Source organism: Stegastes partitus, unplaced genomic scaffold (assembly GCF_000690725.1).
Source record: "Stegastes partitus isolate 25-593 unplaced genomic scaffold, Stegastes_partitus-1.0.2 Scaffold3639, whole genome shotgun sequence".
Taxonomy (NCBI): Eukaryota; Metazoa; Chordata; class Actinopteri; family Pomacentridae; genus Stegastes; species Stegastes partitus.
The window spans coordinates 34,076-56,082 of NW_007581370.1; the positions used below are offsets into that span (position 1 = coordinate 34,076).

Below are 22,007 nucleotides of genomic sequence, written 5' to 3' on the forward strand. Positions count from 1 at the left end.
ATCATGGCGTAAGGTTGTATTTTAGCAACGCTTTGGTAGGGTTACAATCCTTAATATTTACTCTAATAGAAATGTTTGCAGTCTTTTTATGAATATTACAATGATATGAATGATATAGGAACAAATCCCTCTGTAAAAACCTTCTGAATATACAACAAATAGAGATAAATTCATAAAATAGAGAAAAATTCAAATTTGGTGTGTGCAAGAGCATTTTGAGCGAACAACCTTAAAAGATGTGTTGAATAATAAAAACTACAGATGCAAATAGACAAAGTGCAGTAAAATTAACACCTGAATGCCTATTTTGGCTTTTTTTTTTTTTTTTTTAAAACATGTATTCGTTATTAAACAATCTCCTCGATGATTCCTCCAACATGTTATTTTAAGTAGTGCTTCAAAACCAAACAGGAATAAACATCCGGTAAAGAAGGACAGTCCGTCAATCCTTGATCAAATATTTTACTTTCAGGCTCAGCGAGCTGCCGAGTCTGTCTGTCTGTCTGTCTGTGAACAGGAAGTGAAATTTACGCAAAGCAGTGGCGACCTGGTAAACAAATTTAGAGCTCTGCAAAAAATTGTAACACCATGACATGTTTTTCTGTTTTATTGAAAACCCTGATTAAAAAAAACAGTTGAGGTTTACACAAAAAAAACGACAGTTTTGAAAGCAGCTGGTGTAGCGGCTGAAGGCCTCTTTCTGCTTGTTTTTAGGGTCATGTTTGTGGGGAAAAATTGAGGAACTGGAAAAACTGGTGTTCAGTAATTAAACAGTTAAAACATTCAAGGACAATTGTTGTACAGGACTGTTTAAGGGGACAGATCTTATGTTTCACTTTAGTGGTTTTAAAAGTTTTTCATACTTGATATATTGCTTTAAAACACTGGCAGCCATTATATTCTTGCAATAAAACAATAAATATGAGTATGTATGAGGTGTCACATGCATGTCCATGTTGTTACCAACAATAACACAAGCATTTATGAGAAACACCAGGTTGGAAATTTAAAAAAAATAAAACTTTAATCACAACATTATTACAATTCTATCTGATAGAAATCTGTGTTTAGATTTCATTTATGATCACAGTTTAGATTTTGTCATCACATAGGTGAGGATGAAGAGTTTTGCACAAGTTAATAAAACAAGTTTTAAACTCTTGATAGTTGAGACAGAAATAGAATGCAGTTTAAATTACAGTTTATAATTTTCAGGGAGTAGTCCATCTTTTAAATTATTCTGATTACATAACTGGTAACTGGAACGGTCAATTAGAAAAACATAAATAAACAAAATAAAATTATATATATATGTCTTGACCATCACATTTACCAGCATCAGCCTGATAAAACACCGATGAGAGGCAGATTTATTCTCCTGTGTTACCTGCACCAGCAACCTCAGGACTGTGTTCTAAATCAAAACCCAAAATAAGAGAATATCGTTTGGTAAAATGAATTTCATCTCTTTATTACAGGTCCAAAGACTGAATGAAACCTAAAGAGCACAGATGTTTCTGTGGAGCCTCGTAGTGGAACAAGACTTTACTGATCAATGCAAATATGCTAAATTAACAATATTTTTACCCAAACTGAGAGGTGTTTTACGAAGCAAGTTTGACATATCCAGGCTTTCTTTCTGTTAGCTGCTGCAACTTTCTCTGTTAACCCAATTTTCTTCTTCAGACTCTGAGTGCAGCCACATAAAAATAGGTGTCTGATGCAATTTTGACCCTTCTTCCGCACAAACTGGATCAGTGATGTGTCATCTGTTTCAACCAAAAGGAACAGGTTGTTACAATGGAGAACTTTAAAAAATATAACAATTAATTACGACAAAATATCACCAACCATATGTCATTTGCATATGTTTCTGCAAATGATGTAAGAGAGGAATTCTGGTAGAAAGTGAATGTATTTATGTTACAACTGTCTCAATGGCTGTTGCCTATTTGTAATGTGACAGCTGCAGATTAGAGCTCTTAAACTGTCCCATAATGAAGGACAACAGCTTAGTTTTTGGCCAAATCAAAGTAAAATTGTAATAAATACCAAGTGACTAATCAATGTTGTAATCTGTCTGCAGTGTAAAATTTACTTGGCACCTAATCAGACCCACATATAAAATCACATTAATGCATTTTCTGCATCACCAACTGAATACATGAAGGTTACTGTGGCAACACAACGTATATAGCTTGCTTACTGTAACTGCACGGCTTCAGTCAGTGTTACTACTAACGCACAGCACAGCAGGTTGGCAGATATAACCTCAACGAAGAATCTTCATTGCTCATAGAGAATATTATCAGGAAATAAACCGGTGATACAGAGACGCTTCTTGCAGCTCATTTAAACCCCAAACTCTGAGCAGAGCCTCATCTGGCAGGTTTAAAGGCGCCTTTGTGACACTGAAAACTCTGGATTTAAGCTCAACATACCTCATTAACCACTTAATCTCACTTTTAGCACACCCCTCTGTTTTCCAAAGCTTGTGCACAATTGCATTTTGAAGTAATTCTGGACGACACACCACTCTGTAGTTCCACTTAAGGTGCAGATCTCTGACTTATCATTGCACACAAATCTTGAGGAGATGGTACAGTCCCAGCCTACCAGCCTTCTGCCCGATGAAGGACTCATCTTCACTGTTTATCACTTGGCCAGGTGATGTAGCCCCCAACTCTGGTGGTCCTTGTTTTCCTCTGCGTCCAGCAGCTTTGATTATATTGGATTTCCATGGAAGCTCAAAGCAATATCCAGCAGCTGAGCTCCCAGCTCTGCCTGCTGCCCTCCAGGTAGGAACTCTACAGAAAGCTCTCTGTAGGTGCTGCAAACTCTGCGCTCATGAACATCCTCCCTGTGAATGGCGTGTTTCCATCTGTGCCGTGCTTCCCCATATAACACCACCAAACACCTGCGAGGAAGGTGCACAGCTACGTGGACTTCCTCCGGCAGCCCCAGCTTGGGCAGCCCCTCTTCAAGAGACATGGTGAGGGTGGTGTTTGATAGCATGTTGACGGTGACCAGCCTCTCCCCCCACAGCCAGGAGTCGTCCAGGTGTGGATCGATGGACGAGCCTCGCTGAGGATGGTAGTCCAGGTTGCACTGCTCCACTGGCTGGAAGCCAGCGAGACTCGGCTCCTGCTGCATCCGGAGGACCAGTGTTTGGCTCAAAGCAGGAAGTCCGCTGAAGTTACTGATGCGCACTTTCCTTTTTTTGAAGTTCACCTTTGGCCCAAAGTCCTGCAACAACATGACAAAAGTTTTTTGTTTATTTCATCACAATACTATAATAATAAAAACAATGTAATATTAATGGGAAACTCAAGGATTTCTCATTTCAGGTCAGAGAATTTACATATAGCCTGCGATGTTTCTGTGTATTTCAATCTGAAACAGTCTCCACATTAAATCCTGCCCCACTATTGGCAATTTCCAATCAAAACTATTGTTCCACATTCCTTCAATTGCTTTTACTTCTTCCTAAATCTGCCCCAGTCATGTCAAATGTAGTTTCTTTTCATTAATCTGCTGTTTTGTACTGATTGGTTGTCTGGTTTTTACTAAGTTTTGTCTTTTACCCTCTTTTTTTAATGTTAAATTATTTGCATAATAATTTAGATTATTAATTAAACTATTCAACAATGATGTCAAGGCCATTCAGTTTTCCTCCTAAGGTTATCATGGACACCTAACTGGACAGTTAATGAACACATTGTTCGATGATGGCTGTCTTTCGCAACATCTCACAAATTTCTTCTTTCAGGCATTTTCATTTAGTTTGGAAAATCTGCCAACTTTATGCACCTTATAAACAAAACAACAGTGACCCAAAAATGTTTCAGCCATCTAATGTGAATTTTGCTATTTATACAGTCTTAATCTATCATATTTTTAAACATATTTCATTGTATTTATAGAATTATTCAAAAATGTTTTCATTTATTTTAGAAAATGCTGATAACCTATAAACCTATGTTAAAATGCAAACGAAATAATCAATGTTGGAAGCCTGTTGTGCAGTCTTTGTAAAGAAAACAACATTTGGTTTAAGAATTAGTTCCAAAGCTGCAGATAATGTGGTAAGGTCTTAACAATAATATTGTAAATATCAATTTTATTTCTTGCCGGTTCGCGTCCTGGTGGGGGCACCGGAATCTTTCTGTGTGGAGTTTGCATGTTCTCCCCGTGCAGCGTGGGTTCTCTCCGGGTTCTCCGGCTTCCTCCCACACAGTCCAAAAACATGTTGAGGTTAATTGGTGATTCTAAATTGTCCGTAGGCGTGAATGTGAGTGTGCTTGGTTGTCTGTCTCTAAGTGTAGCCCTGTGATAGACTGGTGACCTGTCCAGGGTGTCCCCTGCCTTCAGCCTAAGTCGGCTGGGATAGGCTCCAGGATTAAGCGGTGTATAGATAATGGATGGATGGAATTTTACTTCTCAACTGAAAAGCATTTGATTCAACAGCTGCTGTTTTAAATGTTCTATATCAATAAAACTACTTTCACTTCAGTTGAGTCTAAACAGAGAAACGGTTCGGTCATTTGTTGGTCATAACCTGTTTCCTTCGACCAGACTGCGACAGATTCCACTGGTCCTGGTCCATCGTGTTTATCAGCTCCTTCTCCTCCTCCTCTGATATAAAGTTCTCCCACAGAAAGACACCAGGGAACGGGAAAGATGCAGAATCACCATCTTCGGCAACGGCGAGCCTCGTTTCTGGGTTGTAGACGAAATGATTCACACCCTTCGTAGAAAAAACCCAACACAAAACAAAACAACGATTAGGAATTCTTCATTGCTAAAAATTAACCACACGTAGAGTCTAAAATACTACACTGACACATGTTTTAATGAGAAAAACTGACAGTAAACACGTAATAGCTCCGTAAACGCGTTTTTGACAAAGTGTAGATGTCCTGTGAGGGCTTCCGTAGCTAGCTGTGAACAGCAGTGCTAGCATTAGCTTCGTGCTTTTTCCGTTGGTAAAACAGAACACAAATACTGTTTCATTTAGACATGACTACCTGTGATTCAGTCGCCTCCAGTTGTACTGTCCTCTTAAACTTTTCACAAACGAGACACCGCCGGATGCCTTTACAACCACATGAAGTGCCACCGTCACTGCTGTCAGGAGCCATCATCATCTTCATCACCATCATCATCCTCCTGCATCTTCTTCATGTACAGAAATAACATGTCTCCTGAAATAGTAAAATACCGCCACCTACTGGAGCCACGGGTCAGTCGGTGTTATAGGGTAACTTCAACAACTAAAAAAGGATGAAATATTTTACTAACAATTATTTCAACACCATCACACAAACATTTCATCTGTATTAACCTGCAAATAATCTATTTTGCATCTTCTTCATGTGTTGGGACAACAACACATGCTGCTAAAATAAATAAATATTGGATAAACCTTACAAATATGTATCCGAATAAAAAATCCAAGTAATCCAAGCACAGCTAAAAAGAAAGCAAATATGAGCATGAATAAAATAAAATAAAATATATTAATAAAAGTTTCTGTTAAAATACACAGTCGCCAGTAACGCTGATATTGCTAAGTCAGGTTGAGCATGGTCATGATCATAAACATATTTGTAAGGCATTTTTTAAAATGACTTTTCTCTGAAATCTAAACTAAATTTTTTCAAAAGCTGAACATGTTGGACACAAATTTGTTTTTAAGAATGATATACTCATAGAGACTTTTTTTTTTTTTGCTGACATACATTCATCTAAAAAAAACAAAAACAAACAAACTACATTTTGCCTGTCAGGCTGAGCTCAGGGGTCAAATAACCCCGGAAGTCACACAAACCACGCCTACCGGAAGTACGCAGCGTTTCCCCGGGAAAGCTCAGTTTCTACAGGACGGTGTGTTGACCGGAGTCATTGAGGGGTTTGTCCGTGTTTTTTTTTTTTATTAACAAATATGTACTAATTCATTACTCTAACGTTATCTTGCGGCAGAAAAACTATTAAGATGAGCATTAAAGCTCAATAATGAGTCATTTATTGTTTATAATGTTCACTTTGTGAAGACATTCAACGATACTGCAGCCTGAGTTTCAACGTGGCGAGAACCGGGTGTTTAAAGGAAACCTTCTGCAGCTTGCTGATACAAATACTATAAATGTCCCCCAAAAATACAGTTTTGTGGGATCTAATATGTGTATTTAAAGCTATGACAGTATTACTGTAAATCCTGTGTTGTAACACATTCTGACTAAAACTTGTGAGTGTTGTTTGTGTTTTTGTCTTTTACTATTCTCGGTTGAAAACTCTTCTCTGATACACACTAACTGTAAACATGTGTTAGTGGAGGAAATCTTTTATTTATTAGGTATTCTTATTTATGCTGGTGACCTAAAGGAATCTAGTTTGCTAAGAAAACAAAGAATAAGAGGAAAAGGCCAAACAGAGGAGCTCACGAGGCATGTCAGTACAAGTAGCGCTGCAGCTTGATTAATCAATCAGTTTTATGATGAAGTGTTGGTCATTGTTTTCCAAAGCCTACTAGGATGTCTTCAGATGTCTTTTGTCCTAAAACTCTCGGGTTACTGTCATAGAGGAGGAAGGAGACCAGAAAATATTCACATTTAAGAAGCTGGAATTAGAGAATTTAGATTTTTTTTTAATCTTTAAAAAAATACTTAAACCAACTTATTGATAATACAAATAGTTGACAAATGTGTGTAATTGTTGCAGTTCTAAATGTTTGTGGGTTTGATGTTTTCAGGTTCATTTATCATGGATATGTGCAAATTTTAACTCATTAGGCGCAGCGCTGAATGCAATTAGTTTTGCAGGTATTTTGCTCTTAAACCAGAGTATTAAACAGCCACATAGTTGGCAGTTAATTTAATAGCTAACACCTAGTTGAGTAATCGTTGGAGCTCTAGTTACAAAAATAACAATTAAATCTGATCTGAAAGAAAGGCATTGTTATAAATTGTAAACATTATGTAAATTTACATGAGTCAAACATTGAGTGCAAACTTAACAATGACTTAATTTTACAAGGTTGCTCTGTTCAGTACTCTGTGTATTGAATACACTGCAGTCCATCTAAAACAGCTCCTGAAGTTTTTTAAATAAACTCATTGAGTCTGTGCTGCATAGTTTGAAATGCAAACAAAAATAGAACTTTCTCATCAAATTTGTTTAATATTAAAGTTTTTTTTGCTGAAATTTAGTCGTTGCATTGATCAAATTGTTGCATTAATGTGACCAGTACGACCCGACGTCACTGTTGGTGCAGATTATTAACACTAAAGAGGTCCCTAAAACAGATTTAACGCCATTTTTTCTTTTTCAGTTGTTTCTTTGGTTTGTTAGTTTCTGAATTGTGCTTTTCCCTGCAGATAAACAATGGAGAAAATAACAGAGAAGCTTTTACTGGAGAAAGGCTCTCCAAAAACCAACAAACTGGAGCAAATCAAAACCCTGAAGTAAGCATGCAAGTTTTTGTTTCCTTACAATGCTCTGCAGGTTTCCGATTGGAGTTAAAACTGGTCATAGCTGTTGGTGATACCTATGAAAGAAGGACTTGAACAAATGTACAGCCAGGGATATAGTTTTGAACTGGTGCTCTGTTCTCTTTTTCAAAAGAGAAATAAGTTAAGGCATTGAATGGCCTTTATGTGATATTATTTTTTGCGTACATCATTGTGTGAGTGTCAGTTTTGATATAATTTTTGCTCAGATTTGTTGTGGAGGTAATAAAATAACCCCTTCAATAAAACCTTTATATTTGATTTGATTTCGTGCCCTGTGGAGACCCTAACTTGAGCCTTTCTGCTGTTCAGTCTGTCTAAGATGGGGCTGCAGCTCCAGGACTTGTCTGTGAAGCTGCTGTCGCGCCTCCGGGCCCTGGAGCGGTGGGATCTGTCTGAGAACAGACTGCAGGGCTTTCACAAGAACCTGGAGCTGCCCATGCTCCGATACCTGGACCTCAGCGACAACCAGATGGAGGACGTCACCACTCTGGAGTCTCTCAGCGGCCTAGAGGAGCTCAAGATGGACGACAACCTTTATATCACAGTGAGGACGTGGATTTGTTTACTGTTTTAGGGGCGAATGTTGCAGCTGCAGCACGAATGCCAAATACATGAACACATTATATCTTAAAGGACCAGTGAGAGGGCTGCAAGGTGGCGCAGTTGGTAGCACTGTTGCCTCGCAGCAAGCAAGAAAGTCGCCGGTTCGGTTGGGGGCACCGGAATCTTTCTGCGTGGAGTTTGCATGTTCTCCCCGTGCAGCGTGGGTTCTCTCCGGGTTCTCCGGCTTCCTCACACACAGCCCAAAAACATGCTGAGGTTAATTGGTGATTCTAAATTGTCCGTAGGTGTGAATGTGAGTGTGCTTGGTTGTCTGTCTCTAAGTGTAGCCCTGTGATAGACTGGCGGCCTGTCCAGGGTGTCCCCTGCCTTCGCCCTGAGTCGGCTGGGATAGACTCCAGCCCCCCCGCGACCCTAGTGAGGATTAAACGGTGTATAGATAATGGATGGATGGACCAGTGAGAATCAGTTGTTTATCCTGTTTGAATATATCCCCTGTTTAAGGCCTTTGTGTCTGTAGTTTGCATATTCTCTTGTTGGGTTTCCTCCCACTTTTTAACACATGCAGATTTTGTGAAGAGGACACTCTGACTGTAGGTGTGAATGGTTGTCTATTGTGTCGACTCTGATAGACAATGTTTCTGCCTCTCTTGCAAAAGATAAACGGAGTGGCTTCTTACTTTATGTGATGTGTTTGATAGCTCAAAAACCTCCCGGCCTTCCTTCTTGTTTTGCTATCAATAAACCTAGTCTTTCATTAAAACCAAAATTATCAGCACAGTTGTTTAAGAAGCTTGAAAGGATACTTCAATAACTTAGTTTTGCTCCATTATAAGATATATTTCAACACTACTGACTATGAAACAAAAGGTCAAAATCATTTCTAACTTGTCGTCTTTGGCGTAGTTATAAAACACAGCATCTTTTACTTTGTATAAGTAATTATCCGTTCATTTATTGAGCCAAAAGACATGATCACATTATAATTTCACACTTTTAATATTTGCTTTCGATAATATTCACATCCAAATGGTAGAGAGTTCAAGCTTAGGTTTCCTCTTTTTGTGTGATTTCCAGTCGACTCGCTGGATTTGTAGACATCAGTCCAAAAAAGTACAATTATTTGTTTTCAAACCCCAATGCAGGACGGAAATGAAACATATCTAATTTTCATAGAGCTTCAGTGATTCATCCATCATTTGTCAACTAATAAATTAAGCAGCAACTGTGTTAATAATTGATTAGCTGCTTTGAGTAATTTTCTAAGAAAAAAAGTCAAACTTCTTTGATTCCAGCGTCTTAAATTTGAATATTTTCTCATTTCTTTCCTCCACTGCGACTGTAAATTGAATAGCTTTCATTTGAGGAAAAAGCAAGTTATTAGTCATCTTGGCCTTGAAATCTTGACATTTCTTTCTTTTTTTTAAAAAACATTTTCTGACATTTTATAGCCCAAACACCAAACTTATTTATCAAGGATATAATCGACGGATCAATTGACAATGAAAATTATTCATAGTTGCAGCCTTGACCTTTCGTGTGTATTTTCAGTAGTTCTTTCAACATTAAAGGCCTCCTCACTGGGTCTTAAACTTGATGGTTAATTTTAGTTTCCTCTGACAGGTGAGTGACAACTACAAGCTGATGGTGTTGTTGCCCAATCTGAGGATCTACAACGGTAAAGATGTCAGTACGACGGCCAACCACTTACGCTACGTCTACAGCGACAACCTGAGGACGAGGGTACGAAGCTGACCAATTCTTTTACTGTATTTTATGACATTAGAACAATGTCCCACGATTAGACTCTATGCTAACTCAACAAATAATGTTCTAGAAGTTTTTTTTTTTCTGCTGCAAATATAGCAGAACAGGTGGGTTTAATTTGTGATCGTTGAAACTTTTGTTCTTTATTTCAGGTTATTGCACTTTGGGGGAAGAGCTTCAGTCTCCCAAATCCCATCACACCAGAGAAACTGGCCGCCTTGGAGAGCAGCTTTGTCAACACGGCCCGTCAGCAAGTTAAATTCGGACCCAGTTCAGTCAGTGACTTCACCAAATGGAAGGTAGGTTCAGGATGGTAAACACATTCAGACCAGTTTTTGTGTTGCTTTCTGTCTATTTTCATTTTAACTGCTTCTTTGCCTCCGTTTAGGTGGAGATTATCGCGAAGGAGTATCTGCGCTCACTGACTGACCCAGATAGCAAAGAGGAGTCTGCTGACACTGAAGAGATCTGTGTAAGTTTCAGGCAGGTGCTCTGCATTAGCACCAAGTTGAGACCAAATAATAGTTTCTTTACATGTAGTTTCTTTACATCAGCGTCTTCCTGCACACTGCTTTGGTTAAAAATAGGTCCAATCTGGTGTTTTGATCACTGGGAAATACTGAGTGATTTCATTAAGGTTTTATTAAGATCCTGTAAAGTCAGTTTTATTTGCAACATGTATCCTGCCGACACATAACAGCACGATTTTGGAAGGAGAATAAATACATACAGGAAAAACATCCAGATCTTCTATGCTTAGGCGATGGATAGATTATTCAAAACTTTAAAAGTTTCCTGTGCTGCCATTTATTAATCTGATCGCACTATAAATAAACAAGTATGTGTAACGATTGCTAATCTTGATTGTGGATGGCGATCACAGCTTGAGCTTCACATTGAAGTTGTCTCCTTTCTGCCAATACAGATCAGTGCATTTCGATATTTAGAAACATCTTTGACTCTATGTAGGATTTATTGAACAGTTCTATTAAGGTTCAATCTTCATTAAATAATCTTAGTTTTCTAAGACTGCACAGGCGCTGCGGTCTCTTTTTGCGTAATCCTTATCTTAAAATCTATTTTTAAAAAATCAGCAAAAACTGGCCGTGGCATGTTTAGTTATATTTCTCAGGACTCACAGTAACTGTAGCATCAGCAAACTTCAAGAAATGACTGGTGTTATTTTTGCATGATGTGCAATCATTTGTATATAAAAAAAATCTATATTAATAGTAAAAGGACACAACATTGACATGAGCCTGTGGATGTAGACAGGAGAGATGAAAGGCTGCTTATTTTTCCGTTTACAAAAGTCTATGAGGGTAACATCATGGCCAAAACTAATTATTAATTCATTTGCTAAAATATGGGGTTGTATGGAATTAAAAGCACAACATAAATAACAGCCACCTTCCAAGTGCTGCTGTGACTTTGGTTCTCTTTTGGTTCTGGTATACTTATTATATATAAAGTCTAACAACAGTAGTGGCACCTGAAAAGGTCAATTGATAATGCAGGAAACTTAGAAGCTTTATTGAAGATGTTTAAACTTCATTTTAATACATATTTGTTTTAATTAGGATGTGTCAATGCCCAGCAAGAGGAAACAAACTGAGTCAGAAACCGACACCAGCATCAGTTTTACACCCTGCAAAAAGCTGCGCTCAGACCTGACAGCGTCTCTGGTCAAAGACAGTCCTCGCAAGTCCAGCCTCCGCCTCAAACCTCAGACCTTGACCGAGACTGCCGTGGCCAGGTCGAGCCCCCGCAAGACGAGCCAGCCTCCCTCCACCCCCACTAGAGGGCAGCTGAGAGCAGAGACACCCGGCAGGAGGAGTTCCAAAGCGCAGCAAAGCCAAGAGGATGGACCGCAGACCAAACAGCTGAAGGCCACACAGCTGCAGAGAGGCAACGACATGCCACCCGGGATGAGGAGCCTGAGCAACACACAGGTAGTGCAAATAAAGAAATAGTATACTGGTGCTTCTTCTGAGTCATTTACAAGTTGCAGAATCACAAAGAAGTCGCAAAGGATCTGCACATTATTAGTGTGGTGTTAATGCTCTGCAGGCTTTTTTTTGTTGTTGCAGTTTTTTAGGATAGTGATGTTGAAATGTTAGTGTATGTGTGCATTTTACCCCCAGAGGAATCCACAATATCTCCACAGCTATTGTCCAGATTGTCATAAAAGTTGCTCTGACTGTCACCGGTCACAGGCTACTTTTGTCAAGCATCTTAAATTAACTGTAAAGAGTGGATTGTAAGCCATTTAAGGCGATGACAGGCAGTCACACAGCACTTTAGGCCACTTTAAAACTGTTAAATATGCTGCTGTGAAATCTGATACAGACATTTATTGTTCCCAGAGTCTTTGGCTGAGATTCGCTTTTATGGTTTGAAAGTAAATGTCTCCACAACTATTTGATGGATGGCCAGACATTTTCTGATACACACACGCCCTCTCAAGATTAGTTTAAAGACTTTGGGGGTCATTTCACTTTTCATTTCTTTTGCTGAGGAGTAAACAATATGCAAATAAAAATTAGCTTAATAGATTTTGCTAAATGAGCCAGGAGTCAAGTGGGATTGGTCGTTTTTTCATCTCTTTTCCACTGATTTAAAAAAAAAAAAGATAGTGATTTTTGCTGCATTCTGTGCCTATCAACCATGTTCCTTGTCTGGCGATTATGATTTCTATCAATGGCTTTACAGTGCTTCATTTCTAATAGCATTTTTGGACACATTTTACTTTCATTAAAAGATTGCAGCTCCTGCAAGTTGGATTTTGTTCAAATTGCAATATGTTTAATATTTTAGTCGATTGTTCAGCTCTATAGTTTTAATCGCTATGATTAAACATTACAGGGTTGAGGGGCAAAAAAGTATCAAAAAAGATCATTTGTGAAAAGAAAGTCAGTTTCTTCAAAAGATTTCTTGATCTTGTTTCCTGTCGAATGTTTATCAAGGAAGGAGCTGATTTTGATCTGCTGGTCTCCTCTTCTGGATGTCGCAAAAGAAAAAAATAGTCAACAATTTTCAGATGTGCTACAGTTTCAGTAAAATGAATATATTTTGGGTTGTGGACCAAAGGAGGCATTTCAGGACGTCATTACTGGGAAACAATGATCAACATTTTTTATAAATTTCGGACATTTTATAGACCAAACAGCTTGAAGAGGCTAAGCCAATGCTTTAAGCCACTGGGAGAATCCAAACAGGAAAACTTACTTGATGCGCTATATTAACTATGTCTGATGAATTAAAGTCAAACTCCTATTTGCTTTACGATGCACACAGTTTCTTTATTTGATATCCAAATCTTATTAAAGTGGATATTTCCAAATCACATCCATACATGTGGTAACTTTCAGCGTGTTGCTCAGCGGTCAACAACTGGTTCGTCCCCTTCTGGTTGGAAACCTTATCCAGACAGAAAGGTTCCTATCATTTATAGGTAAAACTGACAATCAGCACATTATCGTGAGACCCATTTACACCAAACATAGCACAGCGTTTCCTGATCTGCTCCTACACGGCTGATCGATAAATCAAGATAATCGTGAACAGACTAATTGACAGTGGCAATGATCTTTAGTCGCAGCTTGTTAGAATGCTAGTGTTAGTGCTTGGTTACAGGGCTAGCGTAGCTGTGAAGTGTTTTTCTTTTTTATTTCCCCTGAGCTTCATATATGCAGCTGGTTTTGCTGTCAGGACATCGTGTCATTAATATAACCTTTTCTGATCACTCTCATCTTCCTTTTTGTCCACGTGTTTTCTGCAGCCGGTGCATCTGAAGCCGCTCCACGTGCTTCAGTGTCACAGCAAACAGGACAACCCGGAGGACTTCTCCACCCAGTTGTGGGCCTGCGCCTTTCAGCCGGACTTCTCTGGTACTGTTGAACTTGTCTAGAAACACTAATTCCCTCACATTTATCAGGGCATCCACAAGCCAGATGAGGCCTGGATCATTAAACAACAAGCTCTATCTGTAAAGTGATTTGTTGAAAACAGGATTAAAGTCGGTGTCTTTTCCTGCATCATCAGGTGGTGGAGGAAGCCGTTTGGTGGCTACCTGTGGAGGAGACTCTGTCTGTGTGATCGACTGTGAAACAGGGATGGTGATGAAGAAGTACAAAGTCTCTGGAGAGGTCTGCTCCATTTATTCAGATTAGTCTACAGTAATTTGGCTTTAAAGGTTGCACTTATTCTTGTGTCCTCGACTCATAATTACAAGATATGTTCATACTTAAGATTTGAAATGCCAATATTTACACATCAGTGGATAAAACTGTGGTCTGATCTTGGAAAACACACTGATGAGACATGGATAAGCTGCAGCTCTCTGTGTGTGTTGTTTGCCCCGCAGGAGTTCTTCTCTCTGGCCTGGTCCACGGTGCTGATGTCCAGAGGAGGCACAGCTTCGGCTCAGCAATGCAGCATTCTTGCAGCTGGCGGGAAGAGAGGACTGGTCAAACTGATCCATCCCAGAAACAACGTGGCGTACGGGGAGTTCAGAGGCAGCAAGAAGTCGCTGTCTGTCCTCCGCTTCAACCCCCGGCAAGGAAACTTCCTCTTCAGTGAGTTGTTAGTCATAGAAGCTTTATAACGTCAGACAGATTAGAACCTAATTACGCTTAATTACACGTCTTGGTTGCATGTTTTTGTTTATTATTTCTATGTATAGTAATTCCACCAATTGTAGAAAATAATTGAGAAGATCTGGGTTAATCGATAACGTGACGAAAAAGCAGAAGCAAGTTATAACTAAAGCGACAGTTTAGCTTAAACTCATAAAGAACAGAAAACAAGTACACTGTAAAATGATTATAAACATCCACCACAGATTACTGGTTAGCTTCTGCTTCAGCTGTGATGCTGCTGTGTAGTTTTCAGTTCAGCAAGGAATTATTTCTGTTTGGGTGAGAACACTTTCAGTTTTTCCTTCAAATGAATCAATCTGCTTTTTCCAGCTTTTCCAGGAACCTCATCCTGTTCTCAATCAGTTTTGTTTTTGAAGGAGACGACATACAGTCCTTTCTCTCATCTTAGCTCGTTGTGTAGTGTGCAGTCAGTCAGTTTTATTTATGAAGCACTTTTCTAACAAATCATGTGCATTTTAAAGTGCTTTACAAGCAACAACTTGGAGACTAATGCACAACAAAACAATAAAAGTGAATACAAAAGAATAAGAGACTGGTAGTTAAGATGATATAAAGATAAATAACGATAATTCAGGAAAATAAAACTATTAAAAATGATATAATTTGTCATAATTATGTGTATTGTTCATAGTAAAAATGGAACAATAAAAAGATAAATAACAATGATAAAACAATCAAACCTCTATAAATCCTAAAACCATAAACTTTTACAACACAACAGTCAGTCTGAATAGATGAGGTTTTATCTTTCAGCTTAATAATTATTATTAATTGTGATCTTAAGTGTAAAGACTCAAAGCAGCATCACCAAATCTTTTTGTTCTGTTTGGTGGAACAGATAAGAGAAGAACCGATAGATCTGAGAAGTAGTTTGGTGTAAGGCTATGTAGTGCCCTTGAAACTAACTTTTATATGAACATGAAGGCTAACAGGTAGCGAGTGTAAAGACTTTTGGTCATTTGGTCTTAGTCAGCACTCGAGCAGCAGCATTTTAAATGAACTGTGGTTGATTTATTGTAAATAAAGTCTTTATTTAGTCCTCACTCTGCCTGCTGCTGTTACCTCCTCATGTTTGCCAAACATTTCTGTACGACAACCAAGTTCTGACCCGTTGATCACCTGAGAAGGTTTTCTGTGCTCAGATTCATTTTACTTATCTTGACTAACTTCATTGGGTAATCTCACCATTTCGCTCTCTGTCCTCCAGCCGGATCATATGACAACAAGATCACATTGTGGGACATTGGTGGAGTGGACAGCCAGTACAACTTCAAAGTTGTGTGAGTGATTCTGCCTCGACGAGTCATTTTTATCTACAATATCAGTCTTTGCAATACATTTTCTTTTCCCAAAACCATCTTTTTTGAAACAAAACTGGGCACTATCCCGATTAAAATTCCAATCTGTCCTGGGTGGTCTATGGAGTTTTTAAGCAGCTTCATTAAGCTGAGTCAGTAGCTGTCCTTTTCTATGGACAATCCATGATTTGTCTTAATTTAAACTTCAAGTCTGGTGGAGATGCTTCATTTTTGGCCACACTATTGTGCTTTTAATTGGAAAATATTGGACATATCTTGTGTATCTTTTATAGTGTGTTCTTTATATAGCACATATAAAATAAGATATGCTGACCCAAAATGCCTACCAATTAACATGTACAACAAGTTTAAACATTAAGGCTAGGAACCTACAGAAATACCAGACTAAATTATGTGGTTATTTGAAGTTATTTGTAACACATGCAGTACATATTCAGTGCATTAGCAAGTTTTCTGCTAGAATTTAATTTCTATTCGCTGAGCTGCACATTTGCAAAACAATATTAATACTGAGAATATTTCCAATCGTCTGTGCAGTCAGCTGCTGGTGTTAGAGGTCAGTGCCACCCCTCTGCACATCTGTCTACCCCCGACTACCCCCAACACACACCTGCTGACTGCCTGCGAGGACGGACTGCACTGCTTCAACACGCAACTGGGAACCAACAACACCACAAAGAGGTAGACGAGTCCACTGCCTCTGTCTCTGTTCCACTTCTACTTTATACTGATAACAGTTATAATTACTGGGAGCAGTAAGATTGTTGTGTATTGTAGAGTTTTAATCAGTTTTAATCAGAAAACCATGTATATAATCATACATGTGGAATAACCTGTGTTGTTGTTTTTTTTTCCTCAGTAGGTCAGAGGAGATGGAGATAACTTTCCCCATTTATAAGAAAGAAGATGAAGACCACGACTACCACATCATCGATGGCTTGAGCTTTCTTAATGATGACATAGTGGGTAAGTGAGGCTCGTTACCACAGCACCACTGTAGTCTAAAGTGGAAACATTGAGTCACGTTGGATTTAATTAGTGTTTTTAGCTGTGGTTGGTGTTGTCATTGTCTACCAGTTTGGTTCCAACTGAACCTGAAGCTGGTATGAAGCTGAATTTCCAGGACCATCTGTGTATTTAGGGAGATTTTTTTGGAAACTTTAAACCTGATTTGAAAAAAAAAAAATACTTTGTTTGTGTTTGTGAATCATGTTAATTTGTATTTTTGGAACTTCACCAGCTGTGTTTCCTTCATTTTAAGTTTCAAATTCACATTTAAATCAACTGCAAGATAGTTTAAGATCCCAGAATGTAAATCCCAAAATCCCCAGCTCTCCCTTCTTTCTATACATGTCTTTATTGTTTCCTTAACTTTCTCTTCTTTTGTCTTTGTGCGTCATTGTTGTAGCCTCTAAGAACTGCATGCACGGTTCCATTTACTTGTGGAGCTGGAGCAGGACCAAGGCTCAGCGGCCGAACAAGAAGAACAGGACCGTGTGTGCTGTGGTTCTGGCCGAGCTGCAGTGGGCCAACACCGAGATTCCCTACCTGGCTCTCAACACTTGTCCAGGTAAGTCCACATCCGCTGATCAGCTGCACTGAGATGTGTTTAAAAGGTTTTGAACAATTTTTTAAAGAAATACTGAAATGTCACATTTACGTCTGTCGTCAAACCCTTCATTCAGTACTTCTGCATCAATTTCTACAAACTTTGCACACGTAAATTCAGGCAGTTCAGCCATTTCTTCCCACAAAACCTCATCGAATTTCATCAGATTAAATTGAAAACATCTGTAAACTGTCATCTTCATGTTTCTCCACACGTTTTACGGGATTTAAGTCTGAGTTTACTTAAGGACGCTCCATTGTTGTCTTGTCGGGATGCTTTGGGCCAGATAATGAGAATTTCCGGGTATTTCCCAGACGTAGTGTTTATAGCAGAGCACCTGAAACTCAGATAGATGTTTTAACCGCTGTTTGTTTTCATTCGTTTCTCTTTAGGTCGAGCGTACGTGGTGTGCGGTGACAACAGAGGCAGGCTGTGGACGTACCACGTCACTGACCTCCAGAAAAACAGTTTCCAGACGGGGAAGCCCATCCAGCCCACTGAGGTATCCAGAATAATCATCAAGTGTTGTGGCGGAAAGCTATTTAAAGGATGAATATTTTGTAGGTTTTGAACATTTGTCTTCTGGTTATGATAACTTTGCTCTTCTGGGACATTGTGTCATTACACCGAAGCAGTCACAAGAGGAAAAACACACATTGTTTAGCAAACAGGGTGTAAACAAACCTCCATATCTGGCAAACAGTGAGCAGTAGAATCACTCTCCAAGCTCTAATGCTAAACATCTGCTACAGTTTCAGACATGACATGTCATGGTTCAGTTTATTAGCGATGATTACTGACATTTTGGTTGAACTCATTTCTAATTTACCTCCAACTGACGTGGTTTAGATAAACAAATCTCTAAGAAGTAAAACTGTTTCTCAGCATTAATAAACTGAAATTGTCTTCTGACTACAGAGTTCTTCGGAATAATCTTAGTTACTAATTGCTTTACTTTTCTTCGTCACCATCTAACTTTATAAGATTAGATTAGTTCAGTTTATTTAATTCTTTCACCCCGATGAAGATGAAATCAAGAACATACAGAGATAAGCGTCTTGTCCTTTTCTTCACAACTCCGCATCCAACCAGTGAAACTTCTCCCCAGATGTGTTTTTGCTTCGTTTGCAGCTCGGCAGCTAACGCGTTGCTTGTTTTGTCAGGTGTTGGAGTGGCCGACCCCGATGAGGAACGGCCTCAGCCAGACAGAGGGTCCCTCCATCAACAATGTAGCGACGGACCCCGAGCTTCGCTACCTGGTCGCCCTCAGCGACAAGAACATGGTGATAGTATGGAAGAGAGACGAGTCGTCCTGAGTGACTGTACGAGCCAAGCAGATTGCTACAGTTTTTTGGGATATAAATTAGCCGGGCGTCACAGAAATGCAAATTAGTTTGGAACCTCTGAGTTGATTTTTGATTATCAAGGCTTCGACTAAAATGCCTCTGAAAGTCTGTTTTAGCAGGACGGGGCCCAGATTGCATTTTGCCACCGCAAATTAAACATCTGGTTCTCAGGCTACATATTTTTAGTAGCGTCAAGAATGAGTTCAACATACCAAATTTTGATATTTTTTTTGGTTAGATATGAAAATATTGAAGACAGGATGGTCCATATCAGCGTTAACGTCCATGCGAGATGTTTCCTGATAACGTTTCAATCTGTTTTCCTTTTCCTTCTCATTTTCTTCATAATCTTTGTGGGAAAAGTGGCTTTCATGGTGACGAACTGAAAGTAGAATAACAATATTCTTTTTAAGTGTAATACATAGACTTTGGCATTAAACTCTGTCACTTGCAGGGTTTTCGATGACACTTAAAGGTGTTTGTTGTTGCTATGTAACCTTTTTATCTGCTGATTTGTTGTTTGAAACAAAACACATTTACTCTATTTAATTCTAAAAAATTAATTGGCCCTGTGCATTTTTAAAAAAATCTAATTCCTTGTCAAAGGTTGTGTCTGTAAATGAGATTCTGCTCAGCTGTAGTGAAAAGTTGCTCGCTCTTGTTACCATGGTGCCACAACAGCAATGATGATGGTTTCTGCTTGATTTATTTCAGCATGAGGGCCCAGGTAGATGGATGAGAACCACTGAGATACTTAAAGTTGCTAATTTTCACATTAGCGATCAATATTTTAATTTTAACAATGGATCAAATGAATGTGTGTGATGTAAAAGAGGCCAACCGCAGTGAGGAATGGTTTCAGTAACAAGGATTCATTTGTGCAGACAGAGTGAGTGACTAGCAGGTGAACACAGTAGAGAATTTAGCAGCAACAGGAGACATTAACAGACAGAAAATATTTGTTTTGTTTTATTAGAAAAAAAAGCTCCAGGAAAAATGCTGCTAAACGCCTGAGGGATGTATGAAAAGGTTTGCTACCTTTAGGTCAAGTGGTTAAAAATATGTTGACGATTGTTTAATCAGTTAAACTGAAGTCAGCAGCCTTGTGTATGAAATGAAATGAAATGAAAAATACTTTATTCATCCCAGAAGGGAAATTCATGTATGTACCTTTTTATGCAATTTTGTACATTGTTGTATATTTTCCTCTATTTTCAGATGTAGCTGTGTTTTTTAACCTCTATGTGAGTGAGCCTTGTGCTGTTTAAAGGACAGGTTTGGTTAGATGTGCAGCTTTAGCAGGAAAAAAGCAGCACAATGTGTCTCTCCCTGCTGGATAATTATATTGATTTGAACAGAAACGTATCATTTACTGCCCACAGTAGTACAATACTGTGTCAACGTGCAATCCGCCGTGTTTTTATGTGCTGTGAAGCTGTACATTTACTTTCATTTCATTAAAAGGACATTTTTAACTTTCATTCGGCTCAAATGTGTTGTGAGGTGGAAGGACTGGATTTGAAAAAGAATGTGGCTTATCGTATTTCAGCTGTATCTGGTTTTGTAACAAAACCAGACTTTTCTGTATTTTTTTACAAGTCCAGATTCAGACCACATGGGACAAACTGTATGTTTCTTAACTACTATTCTACTATGATATCTTGTTTTTTTTCTGAGAAATCAAATTACATTTCAGTCACACCTTGAGTTTATTTCTCTAAAAGCTCCTTACTACTCACTCATATCTTTAAATATACCATAGCACTAAAAAAAAAAAGGTTGTATTTATCAAAAATACAGGATATAGGTAAATAAAAATGTACCGTTTGCAATCATATTCCGGGCTGCAAAGTGGATCGGTGGTTAGCACCATTGCCTCACAGCAAGAAGGTTGCCGGTTCGTGTCCTGGTGAGGAAACCCAGAATCTTTCTGCGTGGAGTTTGCATGTTCTCCCCGTGCAGCGTGGGTTCTCTCCGGGTTCTCCAGCTTCCTCCCACACAGTCCAAAAACATGTTGAGGTTAATTGGTGATTCTAAATTGTCCGTAGCTGGTTGTCTGTCTCTAAGTGTGGCCCTGCGATAGAATGGCGACCTGTCCAGGGTGTCCCCTGCCTTCGGCCTGAGTCAGCTGGGATAGACTCCAGCCCCCACGCGACCCTAGTGAGGATTAAGCGGTGTGTGGATGGATGGATGGTTGGATAGATCATATTCCTTTGTAGAAAAACATATTAGGTTTTTTTTCTGCTGATTCCTGTCTAGAATACCAAAAAGTAATTATTATTATTGTGCTTATTAAGTATCAGTATTGCTCGGTGGATGAATTTCTTGTCATTTTTTTTGCCTTTACTCATGGCGTTTTTACTTGTGAGCATTCAAGCAGACTCCATATTTTGTTAATTCCATGTCAGTGTGTCAAAGTGTGTCTCACTTCTGTGTAAAACAACCATCTGCTGGAGACTTCTGAGTAAGGATACCTCAGGTGCAAATTACCAAGACGTTTAGCTTTAATGACTAGAATTAACAGCAAATGTTTAAACCATTATCAACCACTATCCTTCGGGCATTTTGTTAGACTCGCATAGAAGAGTCCAGAGACTGTAACAAATAAAATGAACATTTAGTTTTGGACTAGATACCACATAATTCATGCAGCTCCCTCCACTCAACATTTCAGTGTCAAATATAGAATTAAAAGAAAATTGGGTTCCTGCAAAAGCAATTGCAATGCTTTTGCAAGCATTTATACTACATATGCAACTAATAACTACTGTATTTTCAGATTAATCTGCTGGTTCATTTCTCAATTTAGGAAATCGAAGTGCTTGTTCTGTCTGAGTCAGCAAATTATTTATATTCATTACTGCTATACAGCAGAGGAAAAAAATCATTATAATGACAAGCTGGAGCCAATAAACATTTCATTTTTTCAGTTCTATTTTATGCATAATGTCTCACTATGATGTGTCTTCGTCAAAATGTTTAACCAAAGTGCTAAATATTAACATTAAAACCCTACAATATTACATGCAATATACAACCGTACTGAGTAAACCCCTGTGCCAAATGATTCAAAGTTGTATCCACTCTCAATAATTATTAGTATTAGATAGTTGTATTTCTTCTCAAGAATACTTTATTAAGATTGTATTGAAAATACAGGCCCCAAAACTCAATACACCTGTGATGACTGAAACTAAACTGAGTACACCTGCGATTTACAGTCAATAACTGCA

General features: G+C 38.7%; 2 protein-coding genes across 3 annotated transcripts; one reads left to right on the forward strand and one right to left on the reverse strand.

The window, feature by feature from the left end:
- Positions 1-998: 998 nt before the first annotated feature.
- Positions 999-5,159, reverse strand: alkbh4 (alkB homolog 4, lysine demthylase). Its single transcript, XM_008306276.1, has 3 exons — positions 5,028-5,159; positions 4,559-4,747; positions 999-3,246 (listed from the first exon to the last, which is right to left on the reverse strand). The coding sequence occupies exons 1-3, from the start codon at positions 5,157-5,159 to the stop codon at positions 2,725-2,727; spliced, it is 843 nt and encodes a 280-aa protein (XP_008304498.1). The 3' UTR covers positions 999-2,724.
- Positions 5,160-5,870: 711 nt separating this feature from the next.
- On the forward strand, positions 5,871-20,255 carry lrwd1 (leucine-rich repeats and WD repeat domain containing 1). 2 transcript variants are annotated; one of them, XR_521275.1, is made up of 17 exons: positions 5,871-5,915; positions 7,377-7,463; positions 7,821-8,055; positions 9,696-9,815; positions 9,992-10,138; positions 10,228-10,311; positions 11,420-11,791; positions 13,621-13,729; positions 13,884-13,987; positions 14,206-14,416; positions 15,708-15,780; positions 16,357-16,500; positions 16,679-16,785; positions 17,228-17,389; positions 17,821-17,930; positions 18,592-19,803; positions 19,993-20,255. XR_521275.1 is itself a non-coding variant. In XM_008306277.1 (16 exons), exons 2-16 carry the CDS (start codon positions 7,384-7,386, stop codon positions 18,742-18,744), a joined length of 2,211 nt encoding a protein of 736 aa, XP_008304499.1. In that variant the 5' UTR covers positions 5,871-5,911; positions 7,377-7,383; the 3' UTR covers positions 18,745-18,747. The 2 variants fall into 2 exon arrangements, 1 of the variants encoding a protein (XP_008304499.1); XM_008306277.1 differs by lacking the exon at positions 19,993-20,255 and having other exon boundaries at positions 5,871-5,911; positions 18,592-18,747.
- Positions 20,256-22,007: the final 1,752 nt, after the last annotated feature.